Source organism: Miniopterus schreibersii (genome assembly GCF_964146895.1).
Source record: "Miniopterus schreibersii genome assembly, chromosome: 7".
Taxonomy (NCBI): domain Eukaryota; kingdom Metazoa; phylum Chordata; class Mammalia; order Chiroptera; family Miniopteridae; genus Miniopterus; species Miniopterus schreibersii.
The window spans coordinates 74821210-74842807 of NC_138108.1; the positions used below are offsets into that span (position 1 = coordinate 74821210).

At 41.3% G+C, this 21598-nt stretch overlaps 1 protein-coding gene across 2 annotated transcripts in view; it reads right to left on the bottom strand.

Annotated features, from left to right (window-relative positions):
• Positions 1-21598, bottom strand: part of CCDC93 (CCC complex scaffolding subunit CCDC93) — an 81957-nt gene that overhangs the window by 38162 nt on the left and 22197 nt on the right. The window contains exons 7-11 of one of the 2 annotated variants that reach the window (XM_081141884.1): positions 19059-19159; positions 11887-11923; positions 9133-9225; positions 8796-8843; positions 7821-7907 (exon numbers count right to left, since the gene is read on the bottom strand). In XM_081141884.1, the coding sequence (XP_080998010.1) occupies positions 7821-7907; positions 8796-8843; positions 9133-9225; positions 11887-11923; positions 19059-19159 (366 nt within the window). Of the gene's footprint in view, positions 1-7820; positions 7908-8795; positions 8847-9132; positions 9226-11886; positions 11924-19058; positions 19160-21598 lie in introns of both variants that reach the window. The other variant, XM_081141885.1, reaches the window with a different exon arrangement.

Here is a 21598-nt window from a genome sequence, read left to right on the forward strand (position 1 = left end):
AGGAGATCCCGGTTCAATTCCAGGTCAGGGCACATGCCCGGGCTGCAGGCTCAATCCCCAAGGGGGCAGTGCAGGAGGCGATCAATGACTCTCTCCCTCTCCCTTCCTCTTACTGAAATATTTAAAAAATTTGTAAAAAAGAAAAAAAATGCATTTATTGGTTTGGACTCATAATTTCAATCTGAGACATTTCTGAATACTGATTCTATTTTCCAATGTACTCGCCACCTTTTCTTTTCTAGCTTTAAATAATGTTCAAATCCGACAAAACAAGTCCTATGTCTTTATCCAAAGTGTTAAGACTCTGAAAGGTACAGGCTGTGCTATGAAGCTTGAGACAACTCCACCAGGTTGACAATTCTTTAGAAATACCATTCTCCCTGCTGTTATTTACTGTGTATCTCATTATTCACTCAGAATTTAGGAAATCTTGAAGCTGTTTGGAAATGCAAACATATTTAACACGATTTTCTGCAGATTTATTGGGTTCCTTAATCTCTAAATTCTGATTACAGTTTTAAGCCTCACTCCCTACCTTCCTTGGTTTAGTTCAACTAACCTCACTCAGGCACTATTAAGTGTGGGGCACAGCGGAAGGCGGGGTGGGTGCGGAGAGACACAGACCTTCCCCAGGCCTTCTGTCTGGTCAGAAGCCAACTCATTCATAAACAGAGGGCTGCATCCTCCACCTTCTCCCCAAGCCGAAACTGCGCCACAGGGAAAGAGTTCTCAAAGCTCTTTTCCCCCTTCTCCCTTCCTTCCTTTCTTCCTTCCTCCAACAAATGTTTATGATAAACTGATCTCAGCCCTTGCTAACAGCAAGCATCCTAGTCCTGGGAGACAGGCAGACAAATGAGATGGCACATTGTGAGCAGCGCTGTGAGGGAGACAAGGAGCGGATCCACACCCCACCGAGGAGCCTATCTGCATGGCTGCTGGGCGAGTCTCCAGCCTCTCAGTCACCATTAGCCTCTACTGAGTACTGCTCATACGTTAGGCAACAGAGACGCAGAGATGAAACTCCTGGCCCTCCAGAAGTACACAGATTAAGGATATGACTTGCCTAACACCTGTGACCTTATGTGAAGAAAGAGTCTAGAAAGAAGGGGTAAAAAATCCACCCCTGCTCTCACCCTCCTGATCCCAACCTGGGTTTCCCCATCTGGGGCCACAGCAAGAGGTTTCCAAGAGGTCAACTCCTCCTTTTCCCCACATTGCTTCCAGCACTCCATATGCCAGACCTGCTAGGAAATGGTAAAACTGTTTTCTGGGGTGTAGTCAGATGATGGGATTAGAAATATTCACATCTAAGCTTATTAGAAATGACCCTGATTCCAGCTCAGGCCTGATTCTCTAATTAAGTAGCCAGGGCTTGCTGGTTACTAAGCTTCCCATGACCTTCTGATCCAGGCGAGGTCCCTGGGGTGTGGTTATCTTTACTCAGTCCCTAGCCCTCTTAAACAATTCTTTAACATTTCACCTCTAGTGGATAAAAGTTTTATAAGTCATCTACTCTGCCTAATTATTAATAGGAAAAAAAGTTCAATATCAACTATACCAACCACTTTTCTTTGGGCACATACTGACATTTCAAATGGCAACACACACCAAATAACAAGTGGCATCCACCTGAGATCACACAGATGATATTATTCTGTAATTTATTTTTTTGGGTTGACTGACTCCTAACCAGGAGCTCCTCAGGACAGTATGCATGTCTCACTCACAAATGTATCCCTGCCCTACGCCTGACACTGCCTGGGAGACAGCACACGCTCAATAGATGTCTTTTGAAAAAAGAAATCATCCCACCTAGAGGGTCAATTCTGCCAGTTCTTTGGCAGAAAAGAAATCAAGCTAGAGCCCTGGCTGGGTGGCTCAGTTGGTTGGAGGGTCATACACCAAAAGGTTGTGGGTTTGTTTCCTGGTCAGGGAACATACCTAGGTTGTGGGTTTGATCCTTGGTCAGGGTGCATATGGGAGAAAACTGATCGATGTTTCTCTCTCACATCAATGTTTCTCCCTCTTTCCCACTTCTCTCTAAAAAAACAGATCCTTGAGGATTAATTTAAAAAAAAAGAAATCAAGCTGAAGACTTAAAATACCCCAAAATTACACAGTTCTCTTTATAAATGTTTGAGAAGTCTTCATAACACTAATTGAAAAAATAAAACCAAGGTAGAGGAAAAAAACAACAATAAGGCAGCTCCCTCGAGAGGGCAGATGACATAAGGTAGTTCTCAGACCCCCAGTGGATGCCAGAAACCACAGATAGTACCAAAGCCCATATATTTCATGTTTTTTCCTATACATACATGTGATGCTTATAATTTATAAATTAGGCACAGTAAGAGGTTAACAACAAGTAATAAAAAAAAAAATAATTTTAACAATACTGTTATAATACTGTTTCAAGTAATTGAAACCAAGGAAAGTGAAATTGTATTAAACAATAGATTCTTTTGGGTCAATTTCATCCAATTTAGTTAGACAAATCTCCTGAGGACTTACTATGGACAAAGGCTTACAGAGGTGCTAGCCGTCATGAGTGCCCAGAATCCTTTGGTTTCCTAACAGCAATCCCCTCCTTTGCAGAATCACCATCTTGCACTTTTTCATTTCAGAGGAGCTGCCAATCAGGAGGCTGGCCACCTGGCCCCACAACTGCCTCAGGGAGAAATATGTGACCTGAGCCATGTCATCCGGAAGAGAGTCCTTCCTTAGAATTTTGCACAGATGCGGGGAGGATGCTGTAAGACTGGAACAGTCTGTGGTGCGATCACCAAGGTGCTAACAGAGATAAAGTGAAGCAAGGGCAAAGAAATACTATAACAAGGCCTTTGGAGCACCCATGCTCCTTCCAGATTGCTGAGAAAGGCTCCCTTTTGTTTATATCACCACTCATGGAAGAGTTTCTATCACTTGCAGCCAAAGGGTACTATAAAGTAAACTGTCCAGGTCAGTAAGTGTCAGAACTCTGTCACTCACTGTCACTCTACTGGTTGCACCATAAAGTATAATAAAAATCATCATGGTAGAGGGGGACAAAAACCTACTCTAATCAAATATGGTTGTCTGCATTTTCCAGAAGCCTTCTTTCCTTTCTGTTTTTATATGCATATCCCTTACCACACCCTGGCCATTAGCGCTCTGTGGCTACACCCAGCTCTAATGACCTGAGTTGCCCCAGGTGCCTCCGGAAAGATATCATTTCAAGACAAAGTATAGGCTTCCAATGAACTACATATTTTAATGTAGTATTTTCTGGATATAAAAGCCACCCACACCCCCCAAAGAGAAATTTCCATAGCTTGCAACAGTGTAGGTGTGACTGTGTATGAGTGCCTGGGCTGCACCATTTTTATTTTTGTTTCTGTAGTTAGTTCCCAACATGACCTGGCCTCTTCTCTCCATTTAGTCCAAGGTATGCTGTCGGATGGTTGGAGTCTAAAGAAGCCCTTTCACTGTGAAGCCTGGAAGGCAGACATGAGGGATGGCAAAGGAGGCCTTCTCCACTTCCCCCCCACAGAGGTTTCATGTGAGACAGTCCTGTATACAAACCTGGAACTATAAGCTACATGGTGCTGACCAAGTTACTTAACACTCTGACATTTAGTATCTTCATCTAAAAAATGGATATAATATCAAATGCTTATGCACTGAGCACCAACACTGTCAGGTCCTTGGCAAGGCTCGAGGTTATAGAGAAATGTAGTTCACATACACATAAACAGAAGGTTTCAGTTGCATATGGGTCAGTGTAATGATGGAGACAGGCAGAGGATTATAAACAAGGAGACAGAACACTGTTCTTATAATTAAGTAAGATGATGGTACACAAAGTACCAGGCACAGAAAAGAAACTCATGATAAATTCTTCTGATTCCGCAAGACAGATCTCTGCCTCTAGATCAACAAAATGTTCTAAGATTCTGTCTCAGGGAGATATTGACCAAGGAATGATTTGGTTAAAGTGGCCAAAATGGTACGGTTGATTAGTACGTAGCATTAGGGAGAGTCCCTTCCTGTACTTCTAGGGACCCTGCACCTTCCCTGGCCTAGCTTCCTTCCCTTTCTACTGGCTCAAGTTAGTGGGGGACAGTAGAGTAGAAGTAGCTTTTGGACAGTCAGTCTTTTTAGTTTTCTGTAAATCAGAGTAATAGACCCTCCCTCCCTGTGAAAATAAATGCTAAGACACAGTGGGCATATCAGTGGGGCCTCATCTAGCACACTCTGAGAAGGGTGTTACCCTATGGAAACAAAGGGAGACAGTGCTCCCTGGCCGAGGCCAACTGACAATCATGAATTATATATCTGGAAGCTTCTTCACATTCCTCTTTCCTGATGCTTTGCAGGAACCATATTAAATCGAGTTACGTATCTCAGAAACTTGCTTTGAAACATGGATTATTTATCGTATTACACTGTTCTAAGACCCTTTGAACTTTACAAATAAAAGAGAAGCCTGCCCATATCTATTTTTCACCTCATGTTTATATCCCAGTGCCTGTTGACTTTCTAAACACTTGTGCCAGGTAGGCTGTTCGATTCATTCCCTGGTCACAAAATAATTTTCATACTTTCACCCTTCCAAAACTATCTTGCCCCTTTTCTTCACTAAGCAAAAATCTATCTTGATCTCAGGCTAATCTGGATTTCTTTTAAGTACTACTGATAGCTTCCCTCCTGGACATTCCTCAATCCCATCTCTACTTCCAAGGGTTTCATAACTGAGACCCTGAAGGCAGGGGTATGGATTTTAGATAAACTATCAGTGCCTGGTTTTAGCCCAATTCATGGCAGTAAGATTAAAGAGAAAAGTTAACACATTGTGGTAGGCAATCCTAAAATAGCCCCATAATCTCTGCCCTCCTAGTGTTCAGGCCTTTATGTAGTAACTCCCCCTGAATCTGGGTGGGACCTGTGACTTGCTTCTAACCAACAGAATACAGCAAAGGCCATGGGATGTATGTGACTACAGGTATGTAACTGTGTTACATGAAACTGTAATGTGTCTTGTAAGGAAGTGCTCTCCCTTGCTGGCTTTGATGAAGCAAGTGACAATGTTGGGGAGGCCCACGTGGCAAGGAACTGAAGGCAGCTTCCAGCTGACAGCGAGCAAGAACTGATGCTGCCAACAACCACATGAGCTCAGAAGTGAATCCTTCCCCAGTTGAGCCTGAGATGAGACTACAACCCTAGGTAGCACCTCTACTGCAACCTGGTGAGAGTCTAAAACAAAGAACCCTGCTTTTGTTTAGCTGTTCCCAACTGCTGACCCACACAAACTATGTGATAATAAATGTGTGTTGTTTTAGCCACTACATTTGTGATAATATTGTTATGTAGCAATAGGTAACTAAATAGACAAAAAATAGAGAAAGAGAAAAGCAGCCCAATGTCTGAGAGCTAACCTCAGCAAAGTCCTGCTGCTGCTGGCGCTGGACTGTACTTATATTAGGCCTTGGTGTTAAACATAAACAATTCCAAAAAAAATCAACATCAAACAAGGTCATGAAGATAGAGGCAAAACGCGACCTTTCTGTAATCATGTCTGAACATGGACAAAAACTTGAATATTGTTCAAATCCCCCAAATGACTAAACATCCCCCTATACTGGCTAATATAAGTAAACAGCTTTAACCTTGGTTCAGTCTGCATCTTATATATTAGATTTATTTAGATGCCATTCATTGAATTGCCCTTCCTAAAGCATCCAACACAGAGCAAAGCCCTACTTTCTTGAATTTCCCCCTAAATCACCTAAAACAAGCCTAAATCTCTTAAGTCTTTTCTAATGCCCTCTTACTGCGACGCTATACAGTTCCCCACTGGTGTGTGGCCTCTCCTGCTATAACCAGCAATAAACTTGTCAACTTGTTCAACTACAGGTGTGTTCCTAGTGGTCTTTGGCCCTTTTATACAGTTACAACTTATTTGTAAGGCAACACAGGAGTTATAACCCAATCATCAATTCCTAGGAAACCTTTTAGCAGAAACTATCTGCTCAGATTTTACAACACTATTATCTACAATGGCACCAGAAACAACTTAAAAGACTAACAATAGGGAAATGTTTGATGACTTGTGTGGTATCAACATATGGATTATCTAGTATTCAAATAATCATGAAGGCTAAAACAGAGAATGTTTAGGATTTGATGAGACAAAAAAATACAGACTATAAAAATGCAAATGAAGGTTACCATTAGCTGAACAGCTATAATGTGCCAGGCACTATTTTAGGCATTGTGTTCACACTTCACATAATCTTCACAATACCCTCCCAGGAAAGTAATAATATTCCCATTTTGCAGATGAAGATACTAGGGCAAGCAGAGGTTAAATAAATTAGCCATTATCTCATAGCTGGGAGTAGAAAAGACAGGTATGAACCAAGACATGACTCTAAATGCTGTGTTTTCAACTACAGAGCTCCATCTCTCTTAGACATACATGATGACTGCAACTAGGTACAACTATGGTATTAGGGACAAACACTGGAAGATAATGCACATATGAAATAACTGATGGGATTAGGATTAAAGGCAATTTAATTTTAAAAATTATCATCTTTAATGCTATATGATCTACTCAATGCAAACAACACAGATAATCAAGCAATGAACTCTTGACCTCCAATTCTCTCTGAGAAGTTAATTATGTATGTCTTCGGAAAGAGACTTGTCCAAAACTACTAATTTCATTCTTTTCTGACCTTCTGACCAAGACAGTGAGTAAGCTGGTTTTGACTACCTGGCGGCAGGGTTCTCTTGTTTCCGCCTCCCCCACCCCCACCCAGTTTAATGCTTCTTAACATAGGTTTTTTAATCCAACTTTCAGAGACTCCAAAGTGTCCTCTATTTCAATTTACAACATAGGAGAGGTGACAGTGGTCATAATGCCATCTGAGGTTTGCACAGAAAAGAACTTAGGTTATCCTAAAGGTACTCAAGTAGAACATCCTCAAGTCTTTTGAATTTATTTGGTGGGAGGTGACCATCTGTTATGTTTACATTAGATTAGAACTCCCAGATTATAGACGACATCCCTTCCCAATTACATCATCTGTGTAACCACTTCAGAAGAATATTTATTGCACAGAGATTGGAGCAGAACTAATTTTTTGTCAAGGTTTCTGAGACAGGGAAAGCAAAGCTGGAAGCTTCAACAGACATCAACGTTTTAGGGGGGCCCAATGAGTATGGTGGGGAAGGAAGGATATGAAACAATGCCCGGTAAATCTGATTTTACTGATACTACATCTCAGCCAGACCAGAATCAGTTATGTGCAAAATGATTAATCACCGTCTCCCTGAGATATTCAAGGTCCTGCTGCCTATTCTCAGCATGAAAAAAATCTAACACTGAAATATGGGTTTCAGGCTTCTGTTCATTCTATATCCTTTTAATAAAGTAGAACAAAAAATTTTGCCTTGGGCTTGGCTGAGTTATGGGGTTTATCTCCTAAGTGGCAAAGCTCCATTCCTCAGCCCAATCACTAAACTGAGCCCAAGTCATAAGTGGCCTGGTAGAGAAGGAAAAATGCCTGTGCTGTACCTCAGGTATCGATTTATCAGATGCAGTAATTGCTCTGAGAGACAGGTTTTCTCTTTACATTTATAGAAAAATAGGCACTGTAAAGAAAATTAATTTAGCTAATGGGCAAATGCTGGCTTTGTGTGACGTACATGTTTTTGACAAACGTGGCTAATGAATTACAACCTGCCTCCATCACTGCTGGAGCAGGGTGTAGAGAAAGAGCACAAGTCCTTGGGGCGTTACCTGAGGAAAAGACTCCAGCTGAGCCCCCACGTACCTTCTCTGCGTACTCAGACACAATCTGCTTGATCTCAGCTGAGCAGAGTCCCACGATCTGGCCCACGGAGCTTGCTGTTAGACGGCTCTGCAATCACAGGGAAGGTGTGTTCTCAAGGCCATATCTTGTCTTTCACAGAACTGGAAAATCTAACACTCTGGGTATTACAGCAAAATAGATAATATACCCAGGGTAGAAAATAATCTGGATTTTGTTTATGTATTTATCAACAAGGAAGAAAAAAAACAAACCTTGGGACAAATGTGAAGCCACCTCTCCACCTCCTGAGTCATTTAGCTAACTGGGCCAGATTCTCTCAGGATCCTGGGTACCTCTGGAAAATCATTCTTCATCCTTTCTGTCCCATCCCAAGGTCTTTCTTCCTAAGGGTTACTACATAAAGCCTGCAGAGAACTTCATGGACTTAGGACCCAGAGAAAAGAGAAGTATAAATGGGAGAAAAAAAGGAATCCTAAAACTCCTAAAATATCTCTACTACAGGCCTTTCCTGCTCCCCAAAGAAACTATCCTTTCAAAACCTTTGGTTAAACCTTCTGGAGAGGCCTTGAGTTCTGATAAGACCAACTCTAAATCTGGTATTCTATTTTCTACCTAGACGGTATAGGAAGGAAACAGAAGACAACGGTTCCTTTGGCATGGGGTGTAACTTGTGGTTATGGAGAGGCAGGGCTGAACCATGGCTCTTCCACTGAGGCCCATACAGTACTGTCCCAACAGTGACACCCTGCCTTCACAAGGGTCTCTCAAGTCTTCTTCCTACAGGTTCCCATGGAAAGCAACATTATAAAAAGCTTCCCAAAAGAAAGATCCCTAGGAAACAGGAAACACTGAGTGCTGAAAAGACAGGGCTCTGAAGATGGTCCCTCTGGGAAGAGGGCCCCACAGAGCCAAGCAGGTTGGTTCCAAGACCCCATCTCTGCAACATGCCCTCCCTGCTGACCACTCCCACCTCACCTCCTCATTTGCCATGGCAGTCATCTTGGTCATCAGTGACTGAATACGCTGCTAAGAGAGGAATGGAGAGAAGTAGCAGTGAGCGGATTAGGCCACATAAGACTTATGCAATATGTCTAAACAGGTCTTTGAAACCCAAGGGTTGTTGTACTTGACCTCATTTTATGGTGAGTTTCATGAGAGGGGATAAAAGGAAACTGGAAAGGGTGTAAAAGGCCAACTAATAGCAGCTGGCTATGAGAAGCACCTGGCCAGTCTGGAAAGCTAGAGGTGAAAGTGAAGTTTCTCCCCAAATGATTTAAACAGAAACCTCAGGGGACCTACACAGGCCACACACCTCTTCAGCAGCTTGAAGCTCATCTTCCTCATGAGCATCAGCTTTTTCCGCAGCCGAGAGCCCTGTGGGAAGTACCGTTTTCTTGTCCTCAGCCTGAAAGGGAAGATGCAAAAATAGCTGAGCATCGGAGTTGGAGAACAGACAACATTGCAAAGAGGCATGAGACTGTGAAAAAACACACACACAGATCTGAAGAGCCAAATCAGTCCCTGAGAAAGAATGGAAAATCCAGAGACCTGAGCTTCCACTCCAACTGCAGAACAAGCAGGTCGAGTTTCATGCCCTGGCCAATGCCTGTTCTCATTACTGAACTGTTTGCTGATTAAATCCCTACCAGGTCATGCACATTTGCCAGACTTATCCTTGTAAGTCTAATTTAATGCCTTCAGAAGCAGGTCACTGCCTAAAGGAGTGTTTTTCAAACTGCCAATTGAGACCTATTAGTGAGAAATGAAAATAATTTAGGTGTGACAAGCACCTAAACAAATTAAATAAAAATTACAGAAAAGAACATATCAGAATGCTTTGTAGGCAGTCAAGGGTTAAGTATTGCTTTGTGAAACCTGAAGTCAACAAAGTTTGAAAACCACTGGCCTAAAGGATAAAATTCTAAGCTGCTTCACCTGCTGATCGAGCTCCATGTTCAGCATCTAGTCTCAGGCTCTAAATGTACCACACCACACTCAAGATACCTGGATTAACTACTGTTCCTCAAACATGGGCTGCGAGTCTTGAATTCTTGGTTTTAATTCCATCTCTGCCATCCACCAGCTGGGTGACCTCAGGCTTACCTTCTCTGGATATCAGGGTCTTCTAGGGTTTAAAGGGAGGACTGGTCTCAAACACCCTTCTCAGATTACCCCAATTCTAGAATGTTTTTCTATAACAAGTCTACAACTAACTATGGGGAACACCTTGAGGACCCAACTGCTGGGTAAATCTACAGTATTTGAACAAGGCTTCCAGTTCAAATGTGCCACCTGACAGAAAAATGGTAAGATAAGCCTGATGTGAATACTCTTTCATGGGCAATTCATGATTTTTCTCGATCATAATCAAACTGCCTTATTTCAGAATATAGTCATATGCATAAGCATTGTTTTCATACTTAAATTATGTATCAAATTAAATACATGCATCAAATTCTTATATACTAGATGCCACATGACATACTTAAATCCAGAAAATACCTTGTTTTGGAGGAAATGACTGTTTAGTTGAATAAAAACAAAAATGTGGAAAAAATGAGAAAACAAAAAAAGATGTAATCGATGCATGACTGACTGCTAATGAAATAATAACAATTAGATGTTTACTATGTATTGGATCATTCTAAGTCTTTTACATGTTAATCTCCACAACAATGCTGCAAGGTAGTACACAATTACTACCCCCATTTTATAGATGCTGTTAATTAAGGCACAAGAATATTGTCCAAAGTCACACCGAGAAGGGATGAAGTTAGTAATTGAAACCAGCAAGTCTGGCTTTAGAACATATGGTCCTAGTCACTGTCAGGGCTCTCCGATGACTGAGACAACAATTGCCACAGGAATCAGAGGGAGGCTAGGGTCAGGGAGGGTCTCCTGAAAGAAAAACTGAAGGATGCGGAGCCTAGACAGAGGGAAAAGTGGAAGGAGAATAATAAGAGTGGTGTTTCATTCAAGAAAATGTGGGAATCAGTGAGGAATCAGAAAAAAAGATTAACAGACCTCAAGCAGCAGGACTCAACTTTTTAAGAAGTCACTGAATACTTTAGTTAGCACTTTATTATTTAAAAGGCAGTGGTTAAGGGTACAGGCTTTGATGTCACACAGACCTGGATTCAGATTCTTATTATGGCACTTAAGGAGCTGTGTGATCTTGGACAAATCACTGAGCCTCTCTGGGCCTCAGCTTTCTGACCTGAAAAACAGGAATAAGTTTCTTCCTCTGAGTTGTTCAGAGGAGTAAGTGAAAAAACACATGCGGGGCTCTGAACAAAGGGTCTGTAACACAGTAAAGTTCTGGCACTGTAAGATTTATATGCATGCCCCGCTGCTGACATTAAAGACCATTAACAAATACATAAATGAAGAAAAATCTTTTGAGACTGCTTTGTGAAGTTAGAAAAACCCATCTTGACTTACCTGATTTTCCCACCTCATTATCTTTTTTTTTTTTTTTTTTTTAATATCTTTATTGATTTCAGAGAGAGGAAAGGAGAGGGAGAGAGAGACAGAAACATCAATGATGAGTCACTGATCGAGCCCGCCACCCGGGCATGTGCCCTGACCGGGAATCGAACCCTGATCACCTGGATCCCAGGTTGACGCTCAACTGCTGAGCTACGCTGGGCGGGGCCCCACCTCATTATCTTAATACAGGGCAGGCCTGTAATTCATGGCTGTGTTCTATCTCACTGCAGCATTCTGTTCACAGCTGTCTAGGGTCCCCTCACTCGAGGAGTGCTCAGGGCCCTGGTAGTGGACTTCACTTTCACACTTTTAGAGTTATTAGAGCCCACAGATTGACCCTGGGCCATGACTTTCAATTACCCTTCACTTCAGCCCCAGATGAGGCCACTGCTTCAGCTCCCTGGCCTGGGGAGGCACATCCTTGCAGCCCTGGGCTGCCCAAAGACCAGAGCCTGGTTGGCAGCAGCCCTGCCTTCTCACCCATGCTGGACAGCCTGTCAGTGTCAGACAGAGGCAAAAGGGAGGGTGTCACTTCCATCTCTCAAATATTCTCCCCCATTATCTATGCTTTTCTTACCTTCTCTGTTTTGCTCTGGCGGCTAAATCCGTATTTCCTGCAGGCCACAAAAAAGGGGAGTTCAATTACTATTCAAAAATCACATACAGTCTGTCAAATATATTTTAGTTGGATTTTTATATGAAAAGTGAATTTGGGCTATTTTCATGACTGGAGAAAATATTTTAGTGCCTAAACCACAAATATATTCCACTGTGTTTGAATAAAGGGTCAGCCACTCTATTTGCCATATAAATGCTTACATGGGAATTCTCAGTGTATAGTGCAACATTCTCTTTAAGTGCAATTATTACTCTTTGAAGGAACTGTATTTCAGATTCACAGTTTAAGCTAAAAGTCTTGAAAATACCTGTATAAACAAATGTGAATGTGTTTGCTAAAGCTAAACATGCTCTCCAATGGTGACTTTCACAACTCCAGTCCAGCCCATTTTTTCTCAAGCATAACTGAAGCATTTTGTCAATAATGTGTTCATGTCACTCAACTTTAAATTCAAAGAAATTCACAAATGTGAATTTACTTTAGTTTAAATTAGTTTATTTTCTGGCTCTAATTAATATCTCTTTTTTTTCAAAGCAAGTATAACAATGCAAAAACCATTCAACCCAAAACAAAAAGCATAATGAAAAATACCCAATCTCACTTACCTGTAAATAGTTTATAAGAAAAATTAAGGGCTCCTGCTCTAGCCTCCCTCATGTCAGGTCCCACTTAATGGATCAGTGTGATGGCCTCTTCCCTGGTCTCCAGCATCCAACCTCACTCTCCCTCTTTCTTCTCATTCTTACCCAACTTCCCATTCGCCTGATCGGCAATGGCAGGCCTCTACCCTCAGGACAAACAGGACGTCCTGGGCACTCTCATTAGGACTTCCCATCTATGGCCCTGCCTAACCACCATTTCACCTCACCTTTCGTGCTCCTGTGCATCCACTGCCTGAATAGAGCTCTGCACACACTGTGCTGTCCTCTTCTCTCCTTCTACCTTCCTATTCACTCCTCGCACCTCAGCTCTAACACTGCCTCTTCTCCAAAGCATCCTCATGCACAGACACTGTCCTGAATGACCCATCCCTAAGTCTGTACATGTTCTTCCACTTCCCAGGTGGAAATCATGTTCAACTACCTATTTGCATGCCCGCATCCATTTCCTGGAGGGCACTGATGCTATTTTACATTTGGTATTTCCACTTTATGTAGAATAAATAAACTAAAATAAGTGAAAGAAAACAAAGAAATCAAGAAGCCAATAGTATCACCTGACCATGCAATAGGTTGTCATATAACTGGAAAAACCTCAACGTCACTGCTGGGCATATGCCCATCCACTAGGCATAAATGTATAAGCCAAAGTGCAGCAGACTGAGGTTAAAGGTGGAGTATCTACCACATTCTGTAAAGGACCTTATGGCAGATTCTGTGGATCGGCTTAGTCAATACCTATTACATCTTCCTATGGTGGAGAGGCTGGAAAACAAAAAACTCTTTGTTCCATACTCCCTTGCTCCTAGCATTCTGAATCCTAGTTAGGTTCTACTGATCAGATGCATTTGTTGGAGTTTTGAATGTGCAACAGTTATGAGGAGAGAGGAAGGTCATAAAAGATTCACTGTGTGGTGTGGATGACAGAAGTAACTTGGTTTTGGGGCCAGCAGCTGTCACAGTGGTTTCCTGATTTTGGCAGAAGTGGTATGATCTTTTTGTCAGAAGTTGCAGCATCAGCTTCCCAATTCCTCAGGCTGCTAGACAGCTTTCTATTCGTGGAGTACACTAGCATTCCTGGAGGCCCAGTTCCAATGTTACGCTTGGGAAATTACTCTGGCTCAGCTGAGATTCCATGTTTTAAGCCCACAGATCCCCGTAATCAATCTTCTGCTGAAACTAGCGGGAGGGTTTTATGTTCTCAACCAGGGAGCCTTGACCAATTGAAGATCTCACCAAGTTTCTGCTCCTAGAATTGTCTTTGCACCTTGAGTATTTCTTTGTTTTCCAGGCTATAGGCTATGTAGACCCTAAGGACAGAACACATACCCTCAGGCAGATAGCCCTTATCTAAGGCCCAGGAACTCAACAGATTTTCCAAATAAAGCAGTAAACTACTAAATCTGAGCAATTTAATTACCAGGTAGAATTAAACTACTCTGTCCTTAAAGACAGAGACTCTGTGAAGACTTCTCTAAACATCCAAAACTAGATTAGGCCTAGGGCCGAGTATTTCTGTGTTTATACCACCAGCACTCATCCCACAGTGCAGAATAATCATGTTATGTGCAATCTGCCTGTTGAGCTCCTGGAGGGCGGGTATTTGCTTCATTCACTCTCTTTTCACGTTTTTTAAATTGAGGTACAATTCACATAACATAAAATTCACCATTGTAAAGTATATATACTTCAGCTTTTTTTGTATAATCACTATTTTGTGCAGCCATCACCACTATCTAATTCAAGAACAGTTTCATTAGCCCAGCCGGGCGTGGCTCAGCGGTTGAGTGTCGACCTAGGATCCAGGAGATCAGGGTTCAATTCCCGGTCAGGGCACATGCCCGGGTTGCGGGCTTCAGCCGATCAATGACTCTCTCATCTTTCTATCTCTTCTCTCCCTCTCCCTTCCTCTCTCTGAAATTAATAAAGATATATTTTTTAAAAAAAGAATAGTTTCACTGTCCCCAAAATAAATCCATACCTGTTAGCAGTTAGTAGTACCATCTCCCTCTCTCCTCATCCCCTGGCAACCAGTAATCTACTTTCTGTCTCTAGGGATTTGCCTATTTTGGACATTTCATATAAACAGAATCGTAAACATGTAGCCTTTTATATCTAGCTTTTTTCACTTAGCATGTTTTCAAAGTACAAGTCAGTACTTAATTTCTTTTTGTAACTAAATAATATCCCGTTATGGATAAACCACATTTTGTTTATCCATTCATCAGCTGATGGACACATCTGTGTTATTTCGTTTGGCAACTGTGAATAGAACTGTTATGAATATTCACGTACAGCTTCATTCGCTTTTGTATCCCCAGCACCAAGTACAGCCTGGCTCATAGTAGGTACTCAATAAATGTTTGCTAAATGAAGAGTCCAGATGATTCTTCTAACAGCTTCCTTCTCCATGTGATATTATGGCAGTGCTTCCATGACAAAGAGCTAGCTGTCTTAATGTCTGCCTCACTGTGTGCACTACTCTTCCAATGTTGTTTAAGCTTCACCAGAACATGATATCCCATTATGGCGTATCATCCCTCAAAGAGCAGGGGGATTTTCAATTTCTTTTTACTATAAAAGCATTTACTTCTCTTTATCCTTCCTAGGTATGCTGCTCTACCCTACAACCTCTCTTTCCTCTTGCCCAGTCTCAAGAGCCAGCCTGATATGCAGTGCCATGTGGTACAATCTGCTCCTGCCTTCCCCTTGGTTAGCTCTGACTCACCAACTTTGCTGATGTCCTATACTGTCAGCACCAACAGAGCTCTGGCCCTCTTACCTAAACCTAGTACTTGGTCTTCAAAATCAAGGATGTACATCTTCTAGAACAGTGTAGTCCAAAAGAAATATAATGAGAGCCACGTATATAGCTTAAAATTAGTAGATTCATATACTCATGTTACTCTGACAATAATGAAACACATTCTAATAACTAAATCAAGCATGAGTTTTAAAATTTAACATAATTAAAATTAAAATTCTGTACATAAGCCATACTAGTCACATTTCAAGTACTCAACAGCCACATGTGGCTAGTGGCTACCTTATTGGACATCACAGTTCTAGAAAACTAACCTTCAAGAACAATTGCCCCAGGGCAAATTAAGGCATATCAAGCTATCTGGAATCTGAACAAAAGAGGAGTGTAAGAAAGCTCTAAATACTAAGGACTATGAAATCTGTTCTTTGTTTATTCAACAAGCATTTACTAAATATATAGGCTTCACTATCATATGGGACATAGGTTGGGAGAGGCATGTCATATTTCATTTAAGTACAGAATGACTTCAAGCCTCAAATAGTGTGAAATAGGCTAACTCCAGCATTCTAGTGACTGTGCTTCAAAATTCCACTTGCAAGTCAAATACACTGCATATAAATGCATTTCTCCACAGTGGCAGTTTTATATTGTGGTTTGGTGTTTAAGTTAGTTCCTAAAAGGTGACTGAGGTCATAACAAAATAAAAATATCATAGAGTTGCAATTTTGTTTAAGTCTAAAATCAAAACTATGAGTCTTATTTTTCTAACACCACAACTTTAAACAAATATAGCCAAATGTATTTTTAATGGACACAATCCTTAAGGCCATGGTTGACCAGGCTCAAAGTCCAGCCTTATTTGAGCAATTAAAGTAAAAAAGGGAGAAAAAGTTGGAATGCTGACCTCAAAGCCAGGTGCACTGTGGGTCTATGCTGATGAGTGACAGGAACACTGATGAAAGATGGGGGATTTGGATTTCTGGGTGGGGATGAGCAATTAAGGGGTGCACAACAGTGAGGGGAAAGGCAGGATGGAGCAGAGTGTCCCAGAGCCAGCAAAGGGCCAGCCTGCTTCATAGGGGAAGGGAAGGAAGAGCGGGTAAATGTTTCATAAAGGGGCCAGGAGGAGGCCTAGAACTAGGAGTAATGAGTACATAGGGACAAACGAAATTGAAAGGGGGGCTTAGGAAAGAATCCACCTTTGAATCTAAAGGTTATATTTAAGGGAATTTAAGAAGTGAAAACCTGCTGCTGCTACTGCTACTGCTGGGACCTAACAGTTAACATATACTGTTTTCTATAGATGACAAACTGTTGAAAGTTCTTCACATGATCATATAACCCTCGTTTAATGGTAAAGATTCCCATGCAGTGGCAAGTACTGAACAGAACCATGAGGAGAGTCTCATAGCCAGAAAGAAGGGGAGGGGCCTTCTGCAGAATAGGGAATAAAACGCACACTTGTTGGGCCTTCAGGTTTTATCCAGTTTGCTCTGTCAGTTTAACAACCACTCTCTTCTTGTTCAGTCTCAGACCAAACAATACAGACTGGGCCTGTCTTTCTAAAACCAAGAGACAAACTCTCATTGGAGGCTCAAACAGTATTTGTAGATAATGATAATGACATCCTTTTGGACTCTAAGAAACCTGACTTCAAGTCCTAGTTTGAGGCTCTTAATAGTTCTTAACAGTTAATAGTTGACCTTGGGAGCATTATTTTTTTACCTTTCTGAATGCTGTCTTTATAATTTTCAAAAAAAGAAAACAAACTAAATAAACTATAAGAATGTAGTTAAGTATTTCCCCGCCTCTCAAAAACTCACCATTCCTTATCAGAAAAGTGAAAAAGAAAGCAAAATAATCCCTCCTAAAAAACAAAACCAACAAATCCTTCACCCTACCTACTTAGGTTTATAAGTCAGCATGACCCACCAACAGGATTGGTATTGAGACACTCTGCTCTTTCTTACACTCCAAATTTTCAAGGAGTCATAATCGAAACCTGTGCCTTGCTCCCTTCCCTAAATAAAGTCAAGCCATACTCTGGCCTCACACTGTCCCAATCACTCCTGAGGATGAGCAGGAATGTCCTGAATTTACCCAGCCATCACATGGTTACATGGTGATAACTACTATCATCTATGACACATGCAAAAGATCCAATGTGACACTGAGAATTTCAAAACAAAACAAAATATTGAAATTTGTCAGCAGGGTCTTTGTGAGGTGGACAATTTACTGACTCTCTGACTTCTTTTTAGTCCCAGGGACATTGGGGTTTCCATGATAATGGAAAAACTGGAGGCATGAACAATACAAACTAACAAAAGCCGCAACATTCCCAAGTATTCTTTGGCTCTGGAACATGTTGACACAAGCAGGCTGTCTCTCCATCTCTGACCTCTCAGAGCAGTGCAGCCTCACCTGCCCACCTACAGCTGGGCTTGGCTGGAAAGACCCCATCATAGTGCCCAGGGCATGCAACCTGTCCAGTCGCAAAGGGCTCCACACTCAGAAGTGCCCCACATTTGGTTGCTTTGCTGTCTTGAAGTTCTTAATAATTAACCATTAATAATAATTCTTAATAAGGGGTCCTGCATTTTCATTTTATACTGAGCCATGCAAATTATGTAGCTGGTCTGATGATGACTGAATCAGAAGAGTTCAATTCACAGCAGCAACTGGTGAGCTGTGCAGACAGCCGTCACACCCAGCCTAGGGCTAGAACAAACAACTTACTTTGAATGAAACAGACTAGCTTCATTCTAGGAAGGAAGGACCTGACCCCACACTACCCCTTCAAAAAAACAAAACAACAAAACAACAACAACAACATAGTGATAGCAATTCCATCTGAAAGATGGAATACTTAAGCCAATTAAGCCTAGTATCCTCTAGTTCTCTCCAGTACCCTAGAGAGAGAAGCCATCAGATGCTCACTCAGGAAGATGCTAGTGGTAGTGCTGTTAGTTCCAGCCACCCAATGAGGGTTGGGTTATGAGGCAGAGCAGCACACAGCAAACACTCTCAGCATAAAGGAAAGAAGCCCAAGGAGATATACTCACATGAAGGAATCAGTTACCCTAAGTAGAAAATGCAGGACATAAATGAAGGTTAATACCAAGTGTCAATCAAAAAATCCAATGGGAAGGAATACTTCCTTATGTACATGTGTTCTAAGTAAAATGTGAAGATAAAAATAAGAATTGTTTTTTTAATAACTAGAGGTGTTTTTAAAAGTGACAAAACTACTTCTAAATTCTTTACTCTCCTAGTCAGGACAATTCTTCACAGGAAACCAAAACTATTATTCTAACACTTAAAGTAAAACTGTTGAAAACTCCTTAGTTTACCTGACAATTTTATCAAATGGCAGAGACAGGAAGGGCAGACCACCCCCAGCCTCCATAAATGCTCCAAACTCTGAACCCCCGAAGAGAGTAGAACCAGGACACACGGTTACACACATTCCTAGAAAGCAGTTTCAAAGATCAGGCCTCTACCACTATCAGGGAGCGACCTCCAGAAAGTTGGGTAATTCAATACCAGAGAGAAGAAAAGTTCCAGATGCTGGAAATCTTGGGCCCAAAATAGTAAACGCAATCAGGTAAAAGCCAACTAAGTTAATCTCAATGAAGAAATTCTAAATAGCTTTCCTTTTCAATGGTTTTATAAAATAGGCACTTTAGACTGGGTTCCATTCATACCTGCCATATTCCAAAAGTGTAGCACGGATTCGAGATTCTTCATCAAGCAGCTCCTCTGCTCCCTGCTGGCGTTTGTATTTTCGACGGGGCTTGTAAACATCCTAAGAAGTGTGTGAGACAGAGGAGTTACTGAGTGTGAGAAGTCTCTCCTCCTGAACTGGTGGCTGAATGACTGAATGCAAAAACAGCCAGTCAGGAAATGAGTCTTTTCCCCATCACAATAGGGGCCACCAGGGTGGCTGCCTTTAAGGACTCTGCTCAGTCTACTGCTAGTTAACTTTGTTATAACTTGGTGTTTTTTGCTTTATTTTATGTAGTCAAATCAATCAATCGCTTTACAGCTTACTTCCTATCTAGGGATTGTGAAAAAAAGTTCTTGTCTGTTACTTTTACAGTTTATATTTAGTCTTTTCATCTATTCAGATTTGGGGGGGGGGTATAGTGAAAGGTTGGGATCTAGCTATTTTTTTCTGAATGAAAAATTAAGAATCCCAACATCATCAATTTAAGTCTGTCCTTCCCCTGCCTTCCTAAACAAGTATATGGCATGTAATAGGTGCTCAATTAATCCCCAGATGACCCAGAAGGGCATTTATTCTACCCCAAATGAATGTCCTCCTTGACTGCCAAGCTGGCAGTCAAATACCACCTTTGTAATATTTGCTCAGGGCTCTGGGTCCAAGCAGGCAGTTGTTTATACAAGCAAGGAATTCTAGTTGTGTGTCCCTGGATCTTTTCTTCTGCACTACCAGAGTTCACCATATCTAATCTCTACTTGGATACGTCAGAACAAGCAGTACTATCAGGTTTTTCCAGATAGTGGCATTTTTATTCTAATTAGAATTGTTTCCCCTTGATAATTCTGGTTAAGTTTATTATTTTTTTTACTATGAAATATTTCAAACATAGAGAAAAAACTCTTTCTGTAACATACACATAATTTCAACAGGTTAGTAGAAAAGGAATGGAATAGGGTCTGACATGATGTTGGAGGATTGTTCTTATAGCTTGTTACCACAAATATCCCCTAGTTTGCTACTGGCATCTACATGAATAGGAAGCTATAAATAACATAAAACAGATTTATGGGGAAAGGAAAAATATAATGAAGCCATATGATGTCAGTTACTGCGTATGCTTTAATTTCCACTGAGCTCTACAATTATAGTAGTACTATACAATTGAGCTTAACTGCTATCTTCCTTAGTTACCACTGATAGAGTCAATGGCCCAAGACAGGAAATTGGATTCTTTTAAAAAAAGGATTGACTCCAAAACAATAGCATACTGAACCAACAGCTACTAGGACCTTTTCTTCTGCCAAACAATGACAATGTTGGCTTTTGTGTCATTACTCCTTATACTTTAAAGCACCTCATAAACACCTCACATTTTGCAATTTATACTTACCCTGAGATAGAGGCAAGGTAGATGCCATTACCTCCACTTTACTTCTGAAGAAACAGAGATTAAATAATTTGTTCAGGATTGCTAGGAGAACATTAGGCCTGGCCCTCAGTACTCTGGCTGCTGGCCCCAAGGATTTCCCATTACACTAACTTGGTTCTGATGGGCACTGTAGTCACCCACCTGCCACTTCAGCTGAGCCCTCTCATGAGACTCCCTATACAATCTGAGGCTGCCACATGAATCATTACAATGACTTGGACCTAATAGTAATACAGATCTAAAATCAGAGGTTTCCAGGTCAACCAAAACCAACGATTGCCAAGTCACCCTTTAAAGCAATAGGAATCAGGAACACTGATGTCTAGTCCTGTCTCTACTACTAACTAGCTATATAACCTTGGGAAGGCAGTTCCCTCAGTGGGCTGTTTTCTTATCTGTAAAATGAGGGCTGGATTAATAGGTCTTGAAGGAGACTCGCAGTCTCTCATTCTTCAAGTTTTTTTAATCCTGTAAAGATCCTGACTTGGTAATATAATTCCATCAATAATTTAAAGTCTAAGATTAATTAAAAAACAACCACTCATGCTTTACACCTGACTGTGCTCTTACAAAAGTACACAAAATCAACTTATCTTTTGCCACTAACAGGGGGAGCAATAGTACTGGCTATCATTTACTGAATGCTAGGTATGTGCCAGGCATTCAATACCTGCCTGTGCTACTGCCACCTCATGGTCCTGTCTTTTTCCTTGATGAGCCCCTGATCCGTGGGATCCCTGACAGTTGGAATGTCACTCTCTCACCTCAGCCCCTAGAGTATGGTCTGGCTTGCGGTGAGGCCACAATTAGTCTTACTAAATGAAGACATGGAGTCAGATAGATGGGCTTTTAGTCCTGACTCCGTAACCTATTACCTGTCTCACTTGGGGCAAGTTACTTTAACCTCTATAGCTTTCCATCTGCAAAATAGGTATAAGTAGAGTGGCTGTGATTATTTAATAGTACCTGACACACAGTAAGGGTTAAGGTACATATTTTTTACATACAAATATATTATTATTAATAAAATGTGCTAATATTATTTTACTTATATTGCCACATTTACATTTTTTAAAAAAAATATCTTTATT